We start from the raw sequence: 25,844 nt of genomic DNA, 5'->3' as shown, positions 1-25,844 counted from the left end.
CTGCTCTGGTTCGCCAGAAGCGGCTAAGTCATGCTGCCACATGACCCGGAAGCTTCCTCAGCCAGTAAAGCGAGATGAGCGCCGCAACCCCAGAGTCATCCGCGACTAGACATAATGGTCAGGGGTCCCTTTACCTTAATGTTATATTGGTATTGCAGAAGCACCACACTAGTTTAATACAGAGGTAGAATTAGAGCAACAGTAGCATCTTTACACAATTATTGTTATATATCTAACCTGATAATTAACCTATTCTATTTTATTATTGTAAGCTTTAAAAATTATTTCTTTGTTTGACTTTGACTCTGAGTCGCTTGGTCTGATCATCCAGTACCTACATCCACCTCAGAAAAGATGTACAGTACAAATATATTATTTATTTGGAATGAAATGTTGGCAGTGAGAGGCAGGCTTCGTTTAATCTATCATGTATGTGGCAGGAATCATGCATGTAATAATATAAAGGTGAGATATCTTGCCACACTGGTGGTACTTGTGAATTGGAAGACCCCAAACCATCACAATTTGGTGGGCAGTGATGGACGGGCATTTTATCAAGTTCACTAACAAGAGATGTGTGGGAATGTTCTGGGGTGCAGGAGAGGATATATTGACTAATTATATCCTTATCCAACTTGTGCTAACAAGTTCCCAAAATATCAGCAGAGTTTATAAACATTCCCCTTTAAGTTTGCAATGGTAACGCTTGCACAGGTTCGCTAGAACCTCTATAATAATTACCCTGGTAATTTTCCCTTCATTCCCTCTTAAAATACAAGACACGACACAGTCTTTATAAAAGTATAAAAGAGTTTACTCACGTTCTGTTCACAATATGATCCCAGAAGGCAGACAGGCTTAAAAAGGTTACTTACATTTAGAATCTATCTTGTAGCAAGATAGTCCTTATCTCCTCTCTTGGCTGGGAGCCAAGAGAGCATCTTTAGATGCTTCCTCATCGAAGGAAAATGGCAGAGAGAGAGAGATGGCTGCCTGCCCTGTGCTTTTGTCATTACCTGCACAGGTGAGGCCACACCCACCTCTGGTCACATGCGGAGGAAGTCCGTCCCCAGGAAGTTTACCTGCTTGCTGGACAGACATCCCTCCCCATGTTCTAACATGTACACTCTAGGAATGTTGTCATTGACTGCTCCTGTGTTTACATCCCACAAGATGGGGAATGCAATTTTTGCCAGCTCTTCTTCTAGAACAGGGTAGAAGATTAGGGGAGCAGCAGGAAGAAGTGCAGATTGGTAAAAATGATACACTCTTATGCCTCTTCTGTAGCATAATAAGCGGATTCTTTTTTTAAGAATCTGTAATGAATATATAGAAAACTTCATTGTTTTCACTCTTTGTTGAAACTCTAAAGGAAAGTAATTTTCTAAAATAATTTCAGAAGCTGCACAGCAGAATTATCAAAGTCTCAAGGAGGGCCCTAAAGGAGTGTACCTCCAGTTTTTAACAGAGCACATCAGAAGTACAGTAGTTAAGATAAGGGTTTTTGTTCATATTTTTCTTGTTGGCCACGACAGTTATTTGAATGAATTGAGAACTAGGAAATCTAAATTACATGAGCATAGTAAGCAACTCTTTCTTTCAATGAACTAAAAGCATTTTGCTCACATGAATTAACCAAGCATCTATTGTAAAAATTGTGTATCTGTATTTGTACAATGATTTAGTAGAAGGTCACTAAAAACTACCATATTGCCACAATCTTTTACCTACAAAGAGTAGATGCTTCGATGCATCTCAGCTGAAGACCCAGGGAACACTAACTTCAGCAGAGGGAGTTACTGGTAGGACAGAATCCTATCAGGCATGGAAGGATCACAACAAGGGAGGTCAAGGTCTTTGAGGTGTTGGTAAGAAAAAAATAGTAATGAGGTCTAATGAAGGCTGGTTGGTCAGATCCTGTTGTCCTACAGTGTAGAGGCTGTGAATACTGAGCTGTGAGTGTACTTTGAATCCAGCGAAGCCCCTCCTCTGTCGTGAAAAGTTCTGGAGTGCAAATGACAGCTCCTTCCCTCCATGTTTTCACTGAGCTTGAAGAAGTCTGAAGATTGTTGATGGAATACTACTCAATTAGTTTATCAATTTATTTTTATTTATTACTTGAAAATCCAATTCGTTTTTGTCTTAATCAGTACGGTCCAGACCCTCCAAGTGTCCCCATTTTCCAAGGTTCCTGATTTAGAGAAGCCGTTCTGGTTTCTGATTTGTTCCCGGAATGTCCCACTTTTATTTAGGATGTCCCTATTTTCATTGGAGAAATGTTGGAGGGTATGGCGTTATCTGACCTCCAAGTCATCTGAAGGCAATCTTGTATAAGGATTTTTTTAAAAAAGTTTAATGTTTTAGTATGTTTTTAATGTATGTTTGAAGATGCCCGGAGGGGCTGGGGCAGCCCAGTAAGATGTGTGGGGTATAAATAGTAAAATTATCATTATAGAATGGGACGTCTGTATTTTCATCAGAAAAATGTTGGAGGGTATGTAGGATCAGATTCACCAGTTTATATCATTCAGGTAGTGAATATTAGGCTCCATGTGCACTATAAACCAGGCATAGGCAAACTCGGCCCTGCAGATGTTTTTGAGACTACAACTCCCATCATCCCTAGCTAACAGGACCAGCAGTCAGGGATGATGGGAACTGTAGTCCCAAAACATCTGCAGGGCCGAGTTTGCCTATGCCTGCTATAAACTAAAACCAGTACCATACCTCTTTAAATAGTCATGGCCTCCCCCAAAGAATTCTGGGAGCTGTAGTTTGTTAAGGGTGTTGAGAGTTGTTAGGAGACCCCTATTCCACTCACAGAAGTACACTTCCCAGAGTTGTTTAACAGTCATCCCTCTTCGGAATGTACTCTTGGAGAGTTGACATAAGGTATGCCACAGCCGTCCTTAAGCTACTCTTATTTGTATTTATTTATTTATTCATTCATTTGAGCAGGAAGTAAACCAGCGTGTGTAAATGGATAATGTGAAAGTCACTGAGTGCATTGTCTGTGCCATCCAGGAATTCCCCTGCACTCAGGGAGTTCCCATCTGGCAAATTAGAGTAGCTGTCTGGATGCTTTGTAATGCCTGGGCAGTGGAAGACAGCAAGAACAAGTGTATTCGTTTACTTCGTTCAGCTGTCTAACCCATTTTTAGATATGTATGCAATTTTCCCTATAATTTTCAGATCCACAATTTGCTAATCATGTTTTGAATTGTAGCAAAGCAAAACCATTATACTAGTGCTATTCAAACAGAATAACTAGATCAAAAACAAAGTAAAATCTTTACAAAGTAATGTGGAAACAGCTAAGATAACTTTTAATATGTTTTGTTAATGATACAAGGAGATGAAGCTGTCAAACATTTTTCTTCTGCAGAATGCAGCAGCTAAGGGAAATAAAAAATTCTATAAATAGTTTGTTTAAATAGCTACAGTGATCAAAATCAATGTCTACAGCAAATATTTGAATATTGGGATCAATTCCAATAATTGCTCATCAAGTCAAGAAGATTATTGCACTGATAAATTACTGTAAAAGCAAAGAAGTGTGTCTTAAATATAGATATGTTATTTAAGACTGAACTGAAAATGGAGTATATTGCATTGGAATTATAAGTTAGAGAAGAATGTTAGAATTCAGTCTACCTAGTTTGGTAACTCTTAAGAACACAAAGGACTTGCAGAAGTTATAGAAAGAAAATACTGTTTTGCAAGATCCTATGATTGGGTTGTAGCCAACTACATTCTACCCAAAATAGACCCATTGAAATTAATGTAAGTTCATTTCCATTAACTTTAATAGGTTTACTTTGATTATGACTGATGTTGGATACAACCCATTGTGGTGGGAAAGGGGGTCCACTGCTCTGCTGGAGTTGCAATAATCACCAGACCTTTCAGACCATGAAGCTGCCTTTAGTCCACACATGTATTTGGAGAACCACTTTTTAATTTTTTACCATATATTTTATGCTGATAGTACTGTTGTTGTGATTCGTCTTAGATCAGGTTTCAACCCAGTAGTCAATTCAGACTAGCCAATTAAGAATTATAGTAATATGTGCTATTGTCAGGTATTTATGCTGACAGAAGACAATTGGTCTAGCCTGGCATAAGGCAACTTCTAATACCTTTAACAGGAATAAAATATAAATGGCTTCTGATGAAGGCCTGTGCCTGTGACAGAACTGAAATTGGTTGAGTCATTTTTACAGCCTATGTTTTAAATAGTGAATGGGATATCAGGGTCCTAATTTTACTTCTGGTTCGAATTGATGAGGAAGAATATACTTCATTGAAGAGAACAGCATTATAAGGTTATACCACCATGGCATGATTCTTCCTCAGAATTCAGAAGATACAGCAGATATAAAATCCTTAGTTCTAAGGTTCTGAACAGCTTCTAAAACTATCAAAACTTTTTTGCTATGTGGTTATGTTCATTTTTTATTACTGTTATGTAGTAGCTACATGTTTACTGAGCCTCTCTCCAAGGGTAGACCTTGGTCTTTGCCTTCAGAGGAAGATCCAAAGAATAATATGCCCCCATGGGGCACTCTTCCAGGGACACTGCTAGTCTTCTTCTTCTATAACATTAAGATTGCTAGCTTGCTCTTGTCCCTCTAATAACAACTTAATATTTCAATTTTCAGGGAAGAGTGCCCCATGGGGGCATATTATTCTTTGGATCACTTGCTGTGATCTGTTGTTGAAAGCACACAACAGAGGCTGCTAAAACATTGAAATTAACCTTACTTTTTAGCATCATCTACATAACTGAGTACTGTGCTAGATAAACACAAGAAGAAGTGATCTTAGGGCAGGTGTGGGGAATCATTGCCCCACCAGTCATTGCTGAACTACAATTCCTATCATCCCTATCATCCCTGGCCACTTGTCATGCTTACTCAGGAAGATGGGAGTATAGTTCACCAACACTTGGAGGGTGAAAGTTCCCCCACATCTGTTTTAGGAGGCAATTTCCCTTATTTACTTATGTACTGGTGCTCTAGTAGAGAATTTGAATTAGCAGGGGACAAGCTTACTCATAAATAATTCCATCTCAGTTCAAAAAGAGCTGGAATGGGAAATCTGTGACCCTCCCATCATTGACCATTGGTCATGCTGGCTGGAACTGATGGGAGCTGGAGCCCACAAAACATGTGGAGGAACTCAGGTTTTTGCTGCAGAATGTACTATCCCTGTAGAGGAATGTTGGAACGTGGTCTGTTGGGGTGTTGTGCCCCACCTTTCACCCCCCCCAAGAAAACCCCACACAAGGTGCCTTACAAAAACCGATATAATACAAAGCTAGCTTTTTTTAAAGCCCTAAAAGAGAGAAACATGCTAACAAACATAATTTAAAACCAAGAGTGCAGCAGCAAATACTTGGCATTCAAAAGTTGTTTGCATCTTCTTTGTTTGGTGGTAAATAACCTGTCTTATTCATGCTTGAATGGAACCTGAGTAAATATGAAGTGTTTAGATTTTTCTTCTTTTTTTAATATTCTGAGGTACATAATATTAACTTTTTTAGAAATCTGTAATCTGAAGGAATATGAAACATGGAAGATATTTAATCTTTTGAGTTCAAAGAAAGCTAGGTAAAATAAGAAATAAATACAGCTTAAGTGCACTGACATTGCAGAATAACAGGAGCCAAGTAAAAATGTTGATAACCTGATGATTTACAGTGACTCTTGATTTCTGTGCTTCTCATAGTCTAAGGGAAGAAAAGACTACAGGTCTGGGAGCCTTTTCTGATATAATGTTGGTAAAAGAAAACGCTAATGCAGCCTGATATCGCTGCCAAATTAGTAGTCACATTACTGACTTTTCCCCTTAAGAAATCAAATGAGGTGGATTTAGCCTGTGTATCTTTGAGCAATAATGGACCATTTCAGAGAAGTTGCAAAGTAAGACATTGAGATACAGATCAGGGGTGGAGCCCCAGGGCCGGATTAGATTAATTCCACTTTCACATCTATGCAAAGCACTGTTTTGAATTCTGTTCTCAGAAACCTACAAAGTGGCCCAAGTAATTCCATTTCCACTTATACTGATAACATATTAACACATACCATTTTTATTATTTGTAGTACATAATTTGTGTAAGAGCAGGAAGATATTTGAACAATAGAACAAAAACTTACACTGACTACTATATTATCAGCATTTTCAATGCGTTAGTAGTCAAAGTAGGCAGATTAATTTACTTATGGTAAGCTAAGTGCATTCTTGGCTCGTAAAGGAGAATCATTTGCTCACTTAAGCCAGATATCCCACTTTTGACGGCAAATGTCATTGCCTGGATTTCCCTTTGACAGTTTGGCAACCCTGTACCCCTGTTATAGTATCCATTTATTTGTCTTGTTTTCAGCCAGATTAATCCATTCTGTTTTGACAAGTAGACTGATGGGTAATTGATAACTGTGATAGACACAAACAGAAGAGTTGGATACTGAATAATTCAGCACTTTTCAGTATCAATAAGAGAACAGGTTGAAGAATTTGTGTCTCTATTTACACTTAAACTAAACTAAGTCAGCCCAGACATTTATGCTGCCAGTCTATCAGAAAATCAAACAGTGTACATTCGGTTTCCACCCGACAAAATGTTTTATAAGCTTGTAACAATATGTGTGAAGCTGCCAGAATAATAAATAGGTACAGCAGCCCATGCATGCTAATGTTATGTTGTAAGCAGTTTTGTTGACAAGTGCTAATACTTCTTTCATACTATCATCAAAAGCAGCTAATACAACAGCCATTATTTGCTGGCTTTCCAAGCAAGACATGATGGATTGTGACCTTAATATGGGTTAGCCGAGTTTTGAAAGTTAAACAACTTGCAATAAATCATAGAATTATTACAATGCGGTTTAATTGGTTAAGGACTGTTTATTTCCTAAACAGGGTGAAAAATTTCTGTTTCGGCATTTCTAATTTGCAAAGTGCATTTTCATTATGAATGGCAGTTTAATATTCTGCTCTTTTGTCATGCAAAATATGCAACACACAGGCAATCTATTAATTGGACAAAAATGCATTGCAAGCGTAAATTATCCTTTATATCATCACTTGTGAGCTTTTACATCTATTAAATGTGCTAAATGGTACATACTACAGAATCCAACATGCAGGTTAGTCTTGAAACTTAATTCAACCTCAAGATTATTATAATGACCTTTATTTTTGGCAAAGTAAAGTAATTAAGTAATTGTAAACACATAGGGCAATTACCTTTTCCTTGGTGAGTATATTTTATTGACTTAGCAGTTTTGGGAATATGTGTAGTTTTATACTGGTATTGTTCTGGCATTATTGTAAGTGAATGTTCTTGGCTTCCTTTTGTTTTCTTCCTAACAAATTTCAGAATAAAGTTGCATTCATATGCAAATAGAAAATATTCTAAAAACATTTTAAGTGTATACTGCAGAGAAGCTGGTAAAATGTGGGCTGGATGAGGTAACTGTTAGGTTGAACCCAAAGAGTGCTCGCTAATGGTTCCTCAACACCCTGGAAAAAAATGACAAGAGGGGTGCCACAGGGTACTGTCCTAGACCCATTGCTGTTCAGCATCTTTATAAATGATTTGTATGAAGGAATTGAGAGGATGCTCATCAAATTTGTAGATGACACCAACCTGGGAGGGGTAGTGAATGCCATAGAAGACAGAACTGGGCTTCAAGATGACTTTAAGGGATTGAAGAGGCAGGAAGAACCAGCTGCACAAATACAAGATGGAGGAAAATCCAGTAGTACATGTAAAAGGATCTAGGGGTCTTAGTAGACCAGAAACTTAACATGAGTCAACACTGTGATGCAGCAGCAGCAGCAGCAAAAGAAAAAAGAAAAAGAAGGGGGGGGGGAAAGCTTATGCTATTTTAGGTTGTTTCATCAGAAGTATAGTGTACCAATCAAGGAAAGTAATTGTCATGTTCTATTCTGCCATGGTTAGACCACACATGGAGTAATATGTCCAATTCTGGACACCACAATTTAAGAAGCCTTTTGACAAGCTGGAACATGAGGTGGGCAACTAAGATGATCAAGGGTCTGGAAACCAAGCCTCATGAGGAACAGTTGAGGAAACTGGGTACGTTTAACCTGGTAAAGAAGAGACTGAGACAATATATGATAGCCATCTTCAAATACCCAAAGGGCTGTCACATGGAGAATGGAGCAAGCCTGTTTTCTCCTGCTCTGGAGGCTAGGACCTGAACTAATGGATTCAAGTTACAAGAAAGCACATGCCAACTAAACATCAGAGAACGTTGGAGAAATGTTGGAGGGTATGGTAGGATGTCCATATTTTCATTGGAGAAATGCTGGAGGGTATGGAGTTATCTGACCCTGAGCCATCTGAAGGCAATCCTGAGACCTCCAGGTATAGGGCAGTATATAAATTCAATTAATAATAATAATAATAATAATAATATAGGGAAGGTTTTTTTAATTTTTATTGTTTTATTATGTTTTTATATATGTTGGAAGCTGCCCAGAGTGGCTGGGGAAACCCAGTAAGATATGTGGGGTATAAATAGTAAAATTATCATTATGGAATGAGACGTCCCTATTTTCATTGGAGAAATGTTGGAGGGTATGTAATTGTATTCGGTTGAATAAAAAAAAAGTGAACTGGTGGATTTTCTCTAGAGCCAAAACAGGTCTACTCTAAATGGAATGAATTGTCCTTCTAGGCCAGAGCTTCAAGGGAGGTGGTAGGAAATATATCTATGGAGATATTTGTATCTCAGGTCTGGCACTGTAAATTAATGTCTGGTGAGTTTTTACAACATTCAGTGCTGGGCATGAATTGAAAGCCTTCTTTCATCAACTTCACAGTTTCAAAATTGGGGGCATGTATAAATATATAGCGTAACATTGTTTAAATATAGCAATGTGTCTGCTGAACATTTGCCTTGGTCTTCAGAAGACCTTGTGTTGCTCGGCTTCATTCCCTAGCTGTCAGTGGAACCACCATATACATTTTTTTATGATGTATGCGCTATTCATGATTATGCTTTCTTTGACCTAAACACCACTGTTCTCAGTGGGGCTTGCAAGTTGGGAGATCATGTGACAGCACCTTACCACCACTCAAAATTTCCATATTAGATTCAATCTCTAGATTCTAAATAGCAAGAATTGGAGGTTTGAAGGGTGAATCAGACTTTTTACTCGTTATAAATCTGCTATAAACCTATTATACTTTTTGGAGCTGTGCTGTTTCTTTGTACTTTTGACCTTTCAGGCTGTAACACTTTATGGTTTATATTTTTCATTTTTGATTATTTGTTTTCTTTCATCTTGTTATGTTTGCACATTTATTTTGTAATAAATTTTTTAAATGTATTTTAAAAAAAATAAATCTACCACAAACGAGATGAAAATGCTAACCGTTCCCCACCCATGGGGGTAATGTTCTCTAGTTGTCTTACCATTGGCTTACAGAAGCTTCACTGTAATATTAAATACTACTGCAATTTCTAAGTGGCATCATTGGAGAAGATTTGGAGGTCTTGGGGGCTACAGGGGGCAGAGAGGAAAGGGAAGGCCTGTAATTTATTGTGTAATGAGGGGGGAATCATAGACTGTCAGCCATTAAGTTTAAACAAACATTCAAATGTATATCCTTAGTCTTGAGATGTGAATGGACAATTTTTTTTCTATCTTGTTTTAAATGGATAAAAACGTAAATTTAAAATGCCTGACTTCCCATATCCTAAAAATGCTGACATGTGTGTGTATACACACACACACACGCACACACACGCACGCACGCACGCACACACACACACACACACATCTGTGATTTAGTAAAATATATGCATATAAATTGATTAGGCAGTTGAATAGTAAGAAGGTGGGCTGCAGGGCTCACATTTGCTGAAGCTGAGTTAACTAATTAATGTTTGTAAAAATTGTGGGGTGCTTTCTACAGGAGTAATGCTCCACCCTAGCAGTTTTAAGGTCATCGGTTTTCTTACTGTACCTTTAATTAGATATGGTAATTACATTCTTGAATTTGTGACACTGCTACATTTTAATTCTTTTTGTGTTCCTTAATGTTGAACCCTGCATTCTGACAGCTCAACCTTTATGATTAATGCTTTAAAGGAACCCCTATATGGCTTGCCTGTTAGTGATCTAATTTTGTGCAGGAATGCCTGGGATGTTATGTTGAACTGATTCACCACCCAGGTGGCTACATTTGGACTAAATGAGCTGTGAAGGGTTTCATCTCTGCCCATCAGTGCCTTCCTTCATGGAGCCCCACAGTAAGCAGCCACAGCATCAACATGATTTGTCATAACCCATCAATAGAAAATAAATTATTACCATTCTCACTTGTCAATGGGCTTGTCTCCACTTCAGCTTGCCTAATGATTAGGAGCTCAAAGGGAACATTTCCAGCCTTTGTGGAGCATGATTATGACTGAGCACATTACTCCCCTATGCATCTTGGCCAGTAAAAACACATAGAGGAAACAAATTAATTGGATGTTTGTGCCAATGATTAGACCATTATTGCACATGAATACTGGAGCATCTTATATTGCTTTAGCAATATTAGTGTGTGCTCCTTTCAGGATTATAACATATCTATCTACAAAAGGAAACTATAACTGATTAAAGTGATTATATAATTGATTAAAGTGATTTTGGCAAGATAAGAGCTTTCAGGAAGAAGGTAAAGAGAAAGATACATGTATTTAGTAAATATAAAAACACTGCCCATGATCCAGAGGAATGCATTAGGATTTAGTGGTACATGGTGGTTCATTGCCTGCACAATGGGACTTCCTATTTCTGTGTCCACTGTCCTCCAATCTTCTTCATGGGGCTTAGGGAAACCAAACTACTGTAATGGAATTACGGGGCGTGAGGAATACAGGGAGAAAGAGGGAGAAGAAATCCCATTGTGCAGGTGGAAGCCCTTGAGCAGGCATCCCAAAACTCGACCCTTCAGATGTTTTGGGACAACAACTCCCATCACCCCTGACCACTGGTCCTATTAGCTAGGGATGATGGGTTTTGTAGTCCCAAAACATATGGAGGGCCGAGTTTGGGGATGCCTGCCCTTTAGTGAACTGATAAAGGATTGGATAACTCATTTTTAAAAATAATAATTTTAAGCCCCCCTTCCCTTCCAGTAAAGAAAAATGGAAAAAAGAATGTTCATTTCAGACGGTGTTGAATTCATGTGTTTGTCCTAGTCATTTTATGAGATATTTTGTAAAGAGAGTAAAAAAAACAAAACTTTTAAAAAATACCATAAAAGGTTGGGGGGATTTTCCTGGAGGTGGGGCAATTTCAGAAGCCTTTGGGGTGAGATAAAGGTAAAGGTAAAGGGACCCCTGACCATTAGCTCCAGTTGTGGCCGACTCTGGGGTTGCAGCGCTCATCTCGCTTTATTGGCCGAGGGAGCCGGCGTACAGCTTTCGGGTCATGTGGCCAGCATGACTAAGCCGCTTCTGGCAAACCAGAGCAGCACACGGAAACGGCGTTTACCTTCCCGCCAGAGTGGTACCTATTTATCTACTTGCGCTTTGATGTGCTTTCAAACTGCTAGGTTGGCAGGAGCAGGGACTGAGCAACAGAAGCTCACCCCGTCGTGGGGATTCGAAACGCCGACTTTCTGATCGGCAAGTCCTAGGCTCTGTGGTTTAACCCACAGCGCCACCTGTGTCCCTTGGGGTGAGATATAACCTATCTTATCAGCATTTTAATGCATAATATGCTTTTGCTGCAATATATTTGAGGTTAAACCACAGATTAAGTGGATTACTAGGTATCTTCTTTGTCTAGCTCCATCACCAATTGATTCTTTCTGTCTGTAGTCTTGCCTCTGCCTACAATCTTACTTCCTTTAGATACCCTGATTCTCCGTCATTATTCTGGCCTGTCCACTTCAGCACCATTCTATCACTCTTCCTTTTTCACATTTTTGCCACCAGCATGTAGACATTTTTGGCCTTTGGCCTGTAAGGACCAAAGCCAGTGGTCCATTTCATTAGCCACTTAATGCCTCACCCCCATCTCTTTTGCCCTTGTGTTCTGAGTACTTGAATATAATTATGGGGGAATGGCTTATCTGGAGTGTGATTTGTAATTAGGATCAATAGGTCCAACATTACTAAAATGTTTCACAGTCTCAGTGGCTCCTGATCTTGAAGGTCTAGATTTCTTAATATGATTTTACAAGCTACATGCAGAAAGAGATGTGTCACTAACCTTTATTAACAAAACACATGCTCTAACAAGACTAGTTATTGCACTGTATATAGATAATCAGTTGTTCTTTTTCTGTCATACTTCAATTAAAAATACATCTTCTGTCCACTTTTAAAATAGCTGCATTTTAACATTACTGTATTATCTGGAAACACTAGAACATTCAAATCTTTTAAGAGGTTAAATAAATTGTATCTGTACATATGCATACATACTACAACACTGATTTGGGTTTGTCCAGTATCTGCAGTTGGGCAGATAGAGATATCAAAATATTCTATAGCTTAACTGCAATTTCAATACTGCTACTTTGCATCAAATATTTTAGCCATAATGAATTAAAAGTAAATTTACTTTTTCTGGCATTTCAAGGAATTATTTTGTGTTTTGAATTGTTTGGCCCTCTGAGGTGAAATAACAGCATAAATATCTTGCATAAAAACAAAGATCATCACTCTTTTTCACTGCCTATCAAGCTGTTTGTGCTTAACCAAGCATTTATTTATCAGTTCTTAATGGTAAGGTCATACAAGGTTACTACACCTGAGAGAAAAATATGTTAGACAGGCATTCTAATTAATCACAAGGAGGGTTCAAGAAGGTCTAGTTTCTGCATGTAGAAAAATTTATGAAGTCTATTCCAAGTGTGGATCAGTAAAACGGCAGCTAATGCATTGTTTCTTTCAATGTCAGCTTTTGGGGACTTAAGCTTGTCATTCTGTGCTTGAGCACACAAAGAAAAATATATAAGATTTGTCAACCCACAATGGATATGTGTCATAACAATCCAGGGAGTGGTTGATGGGGCAAAAGATAAGGCTTCAACCGTAAACTTGGAACTATTTGACCATCTCAAGTGTTGCCTATGTCAGGCTTCCCCAACTTGATGCCCTCCAGTTATTTTTGACTACAACTCCCACCATCCCTGACCATTAGCCATGCTTTCTGGGGCTGATGGGAGTTTGATTCCAAAACATCTGGGAGGCATGAGAAAGGTTGGTCTGCTCTGATGGGAAGCAGCTTTCCAGTGTCTCAGGCAGAGACATATTTTACAGCACTTGCTATCTTTTAATTAGAGATGACAGGGATTGAACCTGCGGCCTTCTGCACTCACAGTGTGAGTTCTTCCCATGGTCCTGCGGTTCTTTTCCTCTGAATACATGTCTTACTCTACTGAATCTGGATTTGAAGAACCAGCCTTATGTGAAGCACAGGCATCTGCCTGCAGTCACCCTGCTATTATTTCCAAATTAAAATCGAAACAGCTTACAAAAATGTAGTAAAATGCAGTGAAAAGAGCTGGATAAAACAATTCAGCATAAAACCAGGGAGGCAGCTGAAAAGAGAGTGAGCCAACCAAACATCTCTGGGAAAATAGTTTCACAACCTGGTTCCTGTAACAGAAAAGGCCCTGTCTTGTATCACAGCCAGTTGTAGTTCCAAAAGTGGTGGTTGGGAAGGGTTGTATGGGAAGAGGTGGTTCTTCAAATAGCCTGGTCTCAAAATGTTTAAAACTTTGTAGGTAAGCAGCAGCACTTTGAATTGTACTTAAACATGAACTGGCTGGGGGCCACCAGGTGGCGCATTGGAAGATGGCCGACAATAACATCTCTCCGACCCACACGAGGTAATTAAGAGGCTGCTATGGGAAGTATGCAGTCTTCCCACCCCCACCCCAAGGAGATGGTGGGGACTGCCTTGCCAGCGGTGTCCATAACGCACCCCCGGATTCGAAAGAAGGGGGTGCCCGGTCACTTGGCACAAGCCCTTGGTGAGGTCGACTCTTCCTGACGCTGTCTCCAATCAGCGCGTACTGGTTCGCTTTAGCTCGGAAATATAATTGGAAACATATAATTGGAAAGAAGCTAAAGCACATACATCAAGCGAAGGTCGGGAGATAAGACTGCTGATTAATGGATCTCTGTGACCGGAGCGACGAATAGGACAAATAAATCAAGTGATGAACCACCATTAAGAGACTGGTATGTTTGGAGTGAAACAGAAGGGGGGTGGAGGAAAAAACTTTTCTTTTCTTTGTCTTATGTGAATATTAATAACCCTCCACCCCAGAAAGAAGATCGTTGCATGTTATTAATCACAAGCAGGAATTCAAGAACTGTGTGGAGTGAATTATAGATCAAAGAGATGATTGGTAAACAACAGAGAACGGAAGAAAATTTTATGACGCAGCTTTAAATGGCATCTCGCTAAGACAGGCTTGTCTAAGAAAGATGGGGGGAGGAGGACCAGGATCATCGGAATGTGAATGACGATTGGAATGTGATTTTAACCTGGCAGAGCCCCCCTGATATACTTTGCAAGCCTGGGAAAATTAAAGGACAGACCGAAGATAATTTTTTTACGGAAGTGTGGAATGGCGGCTGTCCCTAAGTGATATGATCTTTGGAGAGTGTAAAACCCACACAGAGGATGTTTGTTTCCAACCCACTTGTGAAGATTATCAGAGATCGCAAAGAAAGGAATATATGATAACAACAAGAAGATGAACAAAGTAATAAAGATACTATCTGGATAGAACTGGATAGAACTGTTTAATTAAAGCAGCAATATAAGTGATGCTTGGACCCCCGTTCGGAGCTTGAAGTATGGGTACCCCCAACAAAATTTTAAAATCTGGCTGTATAATTTGGAATTAATGTGATTTGGAAATAATGTGATTTGATTGGCCGGTTAATAAAAATAATTTAAAAAAAACCATGAACTGGCTAGTGCAGATGAAACAGTGACCAGATTGCTCGCATTGATCCACTTTCTTATAAAATATGGAAACTACCTATGAACTCACGTGTCTCTCCAAAAGTTTGAACTTTTGTCACCTGGATTTCCTGAATCACTTTCCTTCTTTTCTTCCAGTCCTATAAGACCTGCTCTACCCACACATATCCTGGATTTCAACAGATATTCCATTAACTAAATTAAGTTCCCTGAACCTCTGTCTCCTTATAGCTCCTCCCACTCACACACCATCCTTGAGCCCTGAGTGGCTCTCAGATACCACTGGCATGCCAGTCCTGTCCCTTCACATTTCTATATAGATCATAGAATCACAGAGTTGGAAGGGACCCTGGGGGTCACTTAGTCCAACCCCCCTGCAATGCAGGAATCCTGCCCACAGCTGTCTCTGGGTGGGCTTGAACCACAAAGCTTTTGGTTAACAGCCAGACACACAGACCCATTGTGCCACTATGAAACAATGAATGAACATGCATAGCTTGTACAATTAAAAAAAAAGTGATGGTAATTTTTTACCTAGCACTTTGGAATAAGCACAATAAGAAATCAAGAGCAGCAGGTGTATGGGAACTTGAGTTAGGGCTTAACACTGGCTCAGTCAACAAAACTGAGTGCCATTGGTCTGTGTCTTGGCATTTCTGGGAAGCCAGGAACATGAATGTGAGTGCTGGGTTTCCAGAAAGGTATTATACTTTGTTACTGTGAGAAAATAATAGGTGGCATTCTGTGAGGAAGGATGGGATGCAGAGGCAATGGGATGTGGCAGGATGAGACCATTCACATGTGAGTGTGTGGGCTTAAAGAATGTTGTGAAATTGCCTTATGACATATGTATTCAAGTACATTGGGCAATATTAAAAGAGAGAATTTGCCAGTGGTTATATGAATTCTATTTTTAAAAAGCATTTGCAACACTTGCTGGAAGCATCAATTGACAGTTTACGGAAAACTCATTTAAATATATATTTAATTAAAATGTTTTCTTTTAATAGTTCTTAAGCCTTTTGATGCACAGACTGTGTAATTACGGTCTTTAGAATGATTAGATAAATGCTTGCTTTATAATTTACTTTTCCTGCAACTGTGTTTTCATGCAGGTTATCTTTATCTTGGGAGGCATATTTCATTTTGTGTCAGTTTACCCTCCCCCTCCATCTACAAAATGCTTTATCTGTGGAATATGTTTAAATATGCATGCTACTTCTACTATTGGATAATACTGTAATAGTACTGTTAAAATCAACCAAAGAAAGGCAAATTAGTTTGTTTTTGTTACAGATGAAACTAAATTGTTCATTTGTTGGCCAAAAGTAAATTACAGACTAGCAAAAATGACTAAAAATGTGGGTTGGGTCTTTTGTGTGAGGAAATTACCTGAAAAATTACTGCATTAGGTACACTAAGCATGGTATTATCAGAATCTGGTTCACTGCCACAACATAAAGAGAGAGCTCCCAGCAAATTTGAGAAAATAAGGAGGCTACAGAGGAAGCAATTAAAAGAGATGCCTTAAAAACTATAATAGACTGTTCTTTCCTCAGCGCTCGTGCACTTAAAGATACCTGGGTTCTCAAACTTCTAGAACTGTACCAAGCACAAGCTATTTTCCAACTTTTCCTTGGATGTTTCCCATCACAAAGTTTGCTCATAGGAGATTAATTCTGAGAAACATTATGTAGCACAGAATAGCATTATTTTATAACATTTCAACAAAAAGCAATAAGATGCAAGAGTGAGCTATTCCTGCCTTTGTTGCCTAGACTGCTAATGTGTTCTTTTAAAAAGTAAGCTGGGATGCTTAGCCATGTGACTCAGACAGCCCCTTCAATGTTGCATTACTTACTTACTTACTGGATGTGGGGATCCACAGTTAGGCTCCTCATGCCACTATTAAGAAAAACATTGTTATGATCATTGTTTAAAATAATAAAACTATTCTAAAACAATGAAGAATACAATAACAAACTTTTAACTTAAGAAAGGAGGCGTGTGTTGGGAGACAGCTTGCTTAAATAATTTATTTTCATTTGTTACTTCTGTCACATAACAACTCAAGAAAAAGGTATTAGTGCACTTACACTATAAATATAGTCTTCTACTGTGCTTTGGAGTATTTTTATATCTTGGCAGCTGTGTAGCATAGGAAAGGCAGGGAGTGACACTGAGGTCCAGCTCTGAGGGCCTTCTGGTGGTTCCCTCACTGCCAGAAGTGAAGCTACAGGGAACCAGGCAGAGGGCCTTCTCGGTAGTGGCACCCGCCCTGTGGAACGCCCTCTCATCAGATGTCAACGAAACAGACAACTATCTGACTTTTAAAAGACATCTGAAGGCAGCCCTGTTTAGGGAAGTTTTTAAAGTTTGATATTTTATCGCTTTTTATTGTTGTTGTTGTTATTCTGTTGGGAGCCGTCCAGGGTGGCTGGGGTATAAATAACAAATTATTATTATTATTATTATTATTATTATTATTATTATTATTACTCTTGTAATGCCGCCATGCTCCAAAAGATACCTAGCTGTTTCCATCTTTCAGCATTGGTGAATTACTAGCATGGATCTTTGATACAAAGACCAGTAGCACATATTTCTGTAGCATGATGGGCTGCAAGACAGACGTTTTCAGAGATTCATTCATGTTGTGCTGGAATATCTTTTTAAATGGTTTCCATACACACACACACACACACACACACACACGTTCTCAGAAAGGTGGTCACTGTATGATGAGTTGCATCTTCACAACCCTTGCATGCACCAAACTGTTATTCATCTGTGCCTGCTCCAAAATAAAGGTCAAGTTCTCTGCCAAAATGTTCCTATCATTCCACCTGTTTGAAATAGTCAAGTGATGACGATGTTTGTTGTGAGTGATGTTCATTTATACTCAAACAATGATGATATTGTTTCTTTCATTTATGAATCATTTCCTATGAAACATCATGAAGTGATTTCACAATACAATAAAAACATAGATGAAACAACTCTATCTATAGAAAACAGTTTCAAGTTCATATACTGACCAGGATGAAAATATTGGAAGAAGGGAGTCTTCAATAGGCACTCAAAAGAGGACACTTGTCTGATATGTAACTGGAGTTTCACCACATGTCATGCGGAACAGATCTCCTGATAAGACAGTATCTGCAGGATGTCCTCCTTTGAAGAGTGCAGTGATTGGTAGCAGGATCCTTCAGAGCTCAGATTTTTGTCCAACCATTTTTACCCAAAGGACTGTATGATTACAGCACTTTGTTTTATGCAGATCTACAAGGATAAGTGGGTCTTACAGCCCAGTTTGCATTTCTATTTTCTTTTTTTCTGGAGTTCAATCCATATGAATTGGGAATTTTTACTTCACTTCTAGTTCAGTGGATTTTTCAAAAAAATACTTTTTCGTTCTCTTGACTATAACCTACGTCTAAAGAGAAGCTGATCTTTCAGATTGTTTACATACGGGAGGTTGCTGCAGAATTATCGCAAAGGCTTTCAGAAATTGTTGTTTTAGACAATAACCATATTTTAAATTACTGTTCCCAGTTAAACATCGAGTATTCTCCACCGGAATGCAAGGGCCTTCTATTGCCGTTTCCAGAGAAGTTTTTGTCCTTGAGCAGCTACATGACCCTTGATGTCCATGTTCATTTATCACTGTGTATTAAATTCTCATTCCATTGGAATCACAACACTGCTGAGTCTTCTGCTTGAGCACTTTGTGTGCCAATCTCTAGATTGGCAAGTTTGCAAACCATCCATATGAGTTTGCATCCGAAATCTACAAAGAAGACAGTGGTGTTGCTTATTTGTAGCTGTTGTTGTTCATATGGTCCTCTAAAGGTCATGTATTCTGCCCTCCATTCTCACTGTAGAAGCTTGACCTCTATGCTGCGGCTCTAGCATGGTCAAGTAAGCATGGAATAGGTTGCATGTTCCATCTTGCTGAAACACATAGAGTGCTGAAAGTACATTTACTCTGAGAAGGGGGCAGGAGTGGTCCTTAACTTCAGTGCTTCTGAAAGGTTCTGTGCTATAGCTTGCATGTATGTATCCATAAACAAAGGACCACTCAAATAACAACAGTGCAGGGAAGAAGTAGCTCTACTGAACCCTTCCTGAGTTTTTCAGGATCAGCTCTCTTTCCTTACAAGGTATTGGTATTTTATATAAACATATAGAACCACCCCTAACCTGGGGCCCTTCATATGTTTTGGACTACAGCTCCTAACAGCCCTTAACCATGTTGGCTGGGGCTGATGGGAATTGTAGTCCAAAATATCTGAACACAATCAGGTTGAAGAAGGCTGATACAGATCATAATGCTATCAAAACTGAGCTCATGTGAGTCCTATTAATATGAATGGAAGAGCTAAACATGTGCTTAAGACTCACCTATTGAAATTAATGTGACTTAAAAATGCTTTACTTTGGCTGCATCATACCTGTTGTTTGTGGCAAAATTATTTCCACCACACCCCTGTTAATTAAAGTTGTTGTGATAAATTTTTCATAGCATTTGCACAGCATGGTGGCTACTTTATTCATAAACAAGATATTCAATAATGGCACCGTGACATGATCCAAGCATCTCTAGTACCAATTTGGACAGCAGATTTAATTTAATTTAATCTTCAAAAATTCTAATTTAATCCTAAATAAAGATTGTGCCAGTTATAGATTTAAAAGACATCTAAAAGGCACATTGTTGTTAATTTGAAATAACACTGGTTGAAAGTTGGCTGTCTGACTGATGGAGACAGTATTTTAAAATGAATTCATTCATATTACTTGAACTGGTACATCACTAATTTTTTGCCAGCTGCTGCTGCCAAAATAATGGTTATGCATTTTGGATATGCTAATAAAGGCATGTTCCATTCTGGACATCTCTTGAGTTATAAATGTTGAGTCCCATCTTCCATTTGAACATAGAAACATGCTTTTTATTCATTTTGGAGCAGTAATGATAATTTGTTCTCTTGACTCCTGCTGTATGTTATGCTTTTGGGTTACTTTAAACTCAATAATGCAATCATTTCTAAGAAACATGCAAGTTATATTTGATCAGTTTCCAGTATTTCATAATCCTGTATACATTGGCAAAACTGGGCACAAAATATGTGCATTTTAATTTTGGGACGGAAAATGGGTCCAAATGTGATCTTGGGGACCAATATCAACATAAGAGCTATCATTCAATAAAGGACGCTGAAAAGTAATTGGCCCTAATCCAGCTTCAGTTACAGGCAACTAGTCATGCATAACAATTGGTGGCCCTAGCTGCAGATGCACTTCCCCATTGGCATAAAAAGATGCATCCAGCCGCTTTAATGGGGCTCAGATGGGGATATGCATCCAGAAATGCACCATCAACAGGCACAGAAGGCTGTTTCTGCATATGGATCTCTCTTGCTGGTCGCAAGCAATACCTTTTAAGTGAATGAACAGATTTTCACATAAAGGGTGTCTTCAGCATACACTAGCAACCTATTTATATTTGTACCAAAATTAAGTGTTTTAGGTGCTCTCTCTAAGTCCTTTCTAGTTGTGTTATCCCTTAAAATTTAGTCTTATACTTTCAACAATCATTTTGAAATACTTTCTGTTGCTCAAAAAATCTGAGTCAACATTCAAGTAAAGGGTGTAATGCTTGTTATTAGGCTTGTTCTACATGACACATTAAGGGACAGAAAAAGAAGCCACCCAAATTTAGGATATTTGAGATGGTGGTAGAACAACGCATACCATTAATATGGCTGGATGCTTGAATCATTGTGCTATATCAAAAGGAAGAACCAAACGGCTACAATAGTAAAATAGAGAATCCATATTTTAGATTGAATAGTAGTATTGTAGAGGGGCAGCCTTGCTATATAATACACATTGGTATTCTAGGGAGTTGCAGGTGGTGAAACAAGCTGGACAATGGCTTGAGTGCTAGCTGCATATATCTCATTTGAAGGCCAACCAAGCACTGTTTAGAGTTCATAATTGAGTCTACAAATATGGGCAGAAAAAGGCTTCTCTTGCATCCTTGTCCAGCTGAGCTTTTCTGTGATGTCTGGAGTGTTGTTTTACCTACTGGAGGCCTCCTGTCCTGACCCATCTTTTTGAGGATGAAGTGGCTTGACCTTGTGGCAATTTAGATGTTACCATTAGTGTCCAGGGATAAACCTACTTCAATTTTGTGGGATCAGTTTTAGTCTATGCAACCTGAAGACACAGACAGGGGTGCTTGCAGGGATGCACCCAACCACTTGCACTCTGGATATGTGCCCATCATAACTGGTACAATCAATGGGTTGACCAGGTGTGTCTAAGGTTGGTGAATTCTTCTTTGCATGATGAGACAGTGCCTGCTGTCTTAAAGGAGGTGGGATGTGTAGCTGCTACTGCAGCCTGTGGATTCTCTTTGATCTATATTTGTCACTAGGGGCCTGAGTAAGTTCTGTGGCCTGGAATGCTTTTACCAGCTTCAGCTGGTACACCAGCTGTGACTATTGCTGGAACCAGGATAGCCTGACCATAGTGATCCATACATTGGTAACCTTAAGATTTGATTACTGTAACAAGCTTTATGCTGGGCTCCTCTTGCATCTGGTCCAGAAGCTGCAGCTGGTGCAGAATGCAGCTGCCAGACTGCTCATAGGAGCTGGCTACTGGCAACATGTTACTCCTATCCGGAGAGGACTGCACTGGTTGAAAATTTGCTACCAAGCCAAGTTCAAGATTTTTATGTAAATTCACAAAGCACTATTCAGCTTAGACCAAAAGTGCTATCTGATTTCTTTGATCACAGATATTCTTTGAGGTGTGCTTCTTATAGTTTGGTTGTCCTTTACTAGGGACTTAGCCTTTAGTGTGGTAGAGCCTGACCTGTGGAACTCACTGCTAGTGGATGATCAGCAGGAATCATGCATTATTAATTAATTAAATTTGTATGCCGCCCTTCAGCTGAAGATCACAACATAAAAATACAAAATGAGACCACAAAATACATAGTAAAACAAAAGCAAACCACAAACATGATTAAAAGGCCCTAGAATGTTAATATTTTAGTAACCGTTTGGACATCTCCTGAAAACTATGTTATTCAAACAATGTGTCATGCTTTTAAAACATATTATTGCTGTTGCTTTGAAATTAGTGAGGTTGATGGAGTTTTCATATTATGATGTATTTTATTTTTGTAAACTGCCATGTTCAGCCAGTATGCCTTGAATGCAGGAAGAAGCTTTTAAATAAGAAGTAAATAATCCAGAGAATGCAATACACACAGAGATAAAAGTTTAATACATAGACTCCAAAGCACTGAATGGCCCATGACCTAGAAATACCATAATAATAAATCATTTCTACTGAGTGTGCAGAAATGTGTGTGGGAAAATTATATATCTTATGCAGTTAAGAATAATAAATTGGGTCCACTAAATACATGAAAGTCAGTTAAATAATTTTCGCCAGTATATTAAGCAAATATGTGTTGTATCAGCTTAATGAATTTGAAGAAATACAATAGTTTTGGTGTGTGTGTTTTTAAATTTCAGATGGGAGATGAAGGAGGAAGAAACTCTAGAAGAGGAGGAAAAAGTGATGCTGGAGCACTTAAAAAACCTTTATCTCACAACAACCTCTCTTGCCTCTGAAGATAAAGCAGAAGAGAGATCTTGACTCGAGTACTACTTGCATAAAGAACTGAGAATTGATGCTATTCCAAAGAAGTTCTGGGTGACATTTAATTGTGATGCCCCAAGTTGTGCTATCAAAACTTTCCCTTCTTTCACTCTCCCATGCAGGTTGGGGGTCCCTCTGCAGTAGACAAAGATGGAAGAGTAGGGAAAGGAATTCCCATGCATTCAATGGCACAACATTGGATCTTGCCCTCTGCATAATTTGTACAAAATTTGGTTTGTATGTTTGTATTTTCTAGGGAACATTTAAGTGCTATGTTTTGTTACCTTTTCGGTTGTTTGTTGGTGTACAGATACACCTTTGTAAGGAATATTTTTAAAAATTAACAATTTTAAAATGTTTAAAATACTGTAAACTTAAAAAATAAAACTGATAGATTACTAGCAAATGGATGGTAACCTGAAACTACCCAAAGTACTGGAGGCTTGAGCCAACAAATAAGTTACCATCAATGGACAGCTTAAATAAAAATTCAAGACCAGACTGTGTCATAGACTGTGCACATGACATGACATAATACATAGAAGTCTTGTTCCATAATTTTGTATAATGAGTGCAAAGTTATTAGAAGCCTTATTAAGAATAGTTTCAATATCTAAAACATATTTTGATATCAAACACAATTTGGCAGTTTTAGGAGCTGACCACTCTATTGAGTTGCTGTATTAAAGTTGCAATCCTATGCATACATGCCTATGACTAAGCCTCATTTAACATACTGAGATTTACTTCTGAGTAAACCTGCACAGTATTGCACATTTAGTATGCCTGCTGCTCGAGAATCTAGAAATCAAAGATTAATGTTAAAAACTTTTCCTTTGTCTCTTGTCCCAAAGAAATGGGAACTGGCTCCCAAAATAGTTGGGAGATGCAGGAACCTTTCTTTTTACGTAGTGGAGTATTAGCAGAATGCAATTATTCTAGACTCGTCTCTCAAAATCTTGACAGTCTGATCTGATGCTCTTGTGTATGTAGCAGCAGTAGATGACATATGAGTACTGTAGCTCTGGCTGACTTACTTAGCATAGGGTTCTGCTTTAGCACCTGCAACTTAAGCAGCAAAAATAGAATTGACCTATAAGGGTAAGTACCCAAGGAATATTAGAAGCATCTAATAGCACAATTCACTTTTTGTTTATACTTAATACTTCAGTATCTTTAAATCTTATTATTGTAGAAAAGTCCTGTTTCTGTCCAAATCTCTTATTTGTAGAAGCACTAGCAGAATATTGGGAAGCATATCATCTCCTCCTCTGTACTTCCCTTGACCCCTCACTCATCGGCATGAGTGCAAATATTTACAATAGTGTAAGAGGTAGAACTCTTGCTGTATTCAATCCCAGGGTCTGTGAGTTCCAGGGCGGCTTGCCTATCATACAGAAGCAACTGCATCTTGTTTAAGTAAAGAAGTACAATATTCAGGGCACTTCTCGGTAAAGAAACACCAGCAAAATAAAATAAGAATCTTGGTAAGTGAGCATGATGAAGAAATGTAGACTTGGTTGTTTGATGGAGATGATGATGTTTGCCTTCAAAAGTTTTTTTAATCCTCCAGTTCTATATTCAGGGAAATTGATTTAGGTTTGTCTTCAGGAAGGTGTTTAGGGCCATGTTTAGGCTCCATTATTTAAGTGACTACCCGTAATAGCAGGGTATAGTGATGCCATTTTCATTTTGTTCCTGACATTATTAAAACTCAACTGTGTGCCCCTCTTGTGTAAACTAGTGCAATATAATCACTTTTTATATCACTATTATTTTATTCAGTTCCTTTGTCACATTTCTCATGAAACTAGAGTATCTTTTATTCTGAAACACGCTTGTGCTTAGTTTGTTTCAGTGCTTGGTGGTACTGCTGGAAGTGATTGTAACTTGAATAAGAACTGCAGTTATTTGATAACTTTTCTAATATAGCTCAAAGATTGAACAGGGGGTGTCAAAGGTGATGTACAAAATACATGTACTTTTCTTTAATAGCTACTGTTCCTATAAACCCTATATGATCTCTCATTCCTTCCAAGGGCATTTTGTAGGCTCTATGGGCAATAAAACTATTGATTCTAGAACTACTCCAGATTGTGAGTGAATGTTCTTTAATACATTGCTCCACCCTCTCAGCAGTCCGAGGCCAAACATGGGCCCTGTTCCTTTCAATTAGTTTCCCTCTGGCAGAAACATTCGATTTTCTTCTCAGCTGGCAGACTCTTCACCAACATCTTTGATATTTAGCTCTTGTAAGTCCTACCAATGACAAAACTATGCTAAAAATTCATTTTATGGAAGTTCTGAAAATATTACTTGATAGGTGAAAACTGCCATTCCTAAACACAGGTAGAATAAATTTTAGGCGGAAAAGCAACTTCCACCTGAGAGGGAGGCAGAGGGGAAACCAGTTTCTGAAGCATGTAACTTTTAAGAAAACAAAATGGAGCACGAACAGGACAGCACTGTCACTCTGGTGATAATGCAGTGCATAGATGCAAAGTGTCTTGTGCACTCTTGTGCTGTGATGTGGCAGATTTTAGCAACATGGTTGCAGTATACTATTTTAAGACAGGTTGTATACTGCTTGCACAGGTCCTTCAATGCATGTAATCATGTTTCATCCAACATAGAGCCCGATTATTGCTTTTTCTCCATTTGTCCTATTCAGAGCCCATGTGCACTGGCTTATACAGATGGCCCCTTAACATATCATGGGCAACTAAAATTCCTTGGAAACTGAGATCTCAGAAGTACCTCACCATAAAAATATTTCGAAAATTTGGGAAATTACAGTCATGCAAAAAACAATTATTCGTTCCAAGAGCAATCAAGACACATTTTTGATTGCTTTGCATGTCTGCCACCCAATTGATCTAGAATTTCTTTAAATCTACAGAAATTTGTTTTAAAATTACTCTGTGCACCCAGCAGCTGCTGCAGCTTTTATTGAATGAATGTAGGGAAAGTGTCAAAATTGGTAATATGGGAAGCAATCCTTTAACATTTTTTTAGTAAACGCAAAATTAATGTGGATATTTATTTCCCTTTTATTCTTGACAGAATAATATTGAAACAGGGTCAGTTACAACACATATTTCCACCCTCTACTACTTCTTCCAATTTCCCAATTCAAAAAAATAATCACAAAATGATTAAGTAAAAAAAACCAG

At 38.5% G+C, this 25,844-nt stretch overlaps 1 protein-coding gene across 2 annotated transcripts in view; it reads left to right on the top strand.

The window, feature by feature from the left end:
• The window catches only part of KIAA0825, a 165,405-nt gene extending 142,403 nt beyond the window's left edge, over positions 1-23,002 (top strand). For both annotated transcript variants that reach the window (XM_082191339.1, XM_082191342.1), the window contains one exon: positions 22,545-23,002. In XM_082191339.1, the coding sequence (XP_082047465.1) occupies positions 22,545-22,668 (124 nt within the window). In that variant the 3' untranslated portion in view covers positions 22,669-23,002. The remainder of the gene's footprint in view (positions 1-22,544) is intronic.
• The last annotated feature ends 2,842 nt before the right edge of the window (positions 23,003-25,844 follow it).

Source organism: Podarcis vaucheri (assembly GCF_965113315.1).
Source record: "Podarcis vaucheri genome assembly, chromosome: 11".
Lineage (NCBI taxonomy): Eukaryota > Metazoa > Chordata > Lepidosauria > Squamata > Lacertidae > Podarcis > Podarcis vaucheri.
The sequence above is the reverse complement of the archived record's forward strand: the minus strand, read 5'-3'. Positions and strand labels throughout refer to the sequence as shown.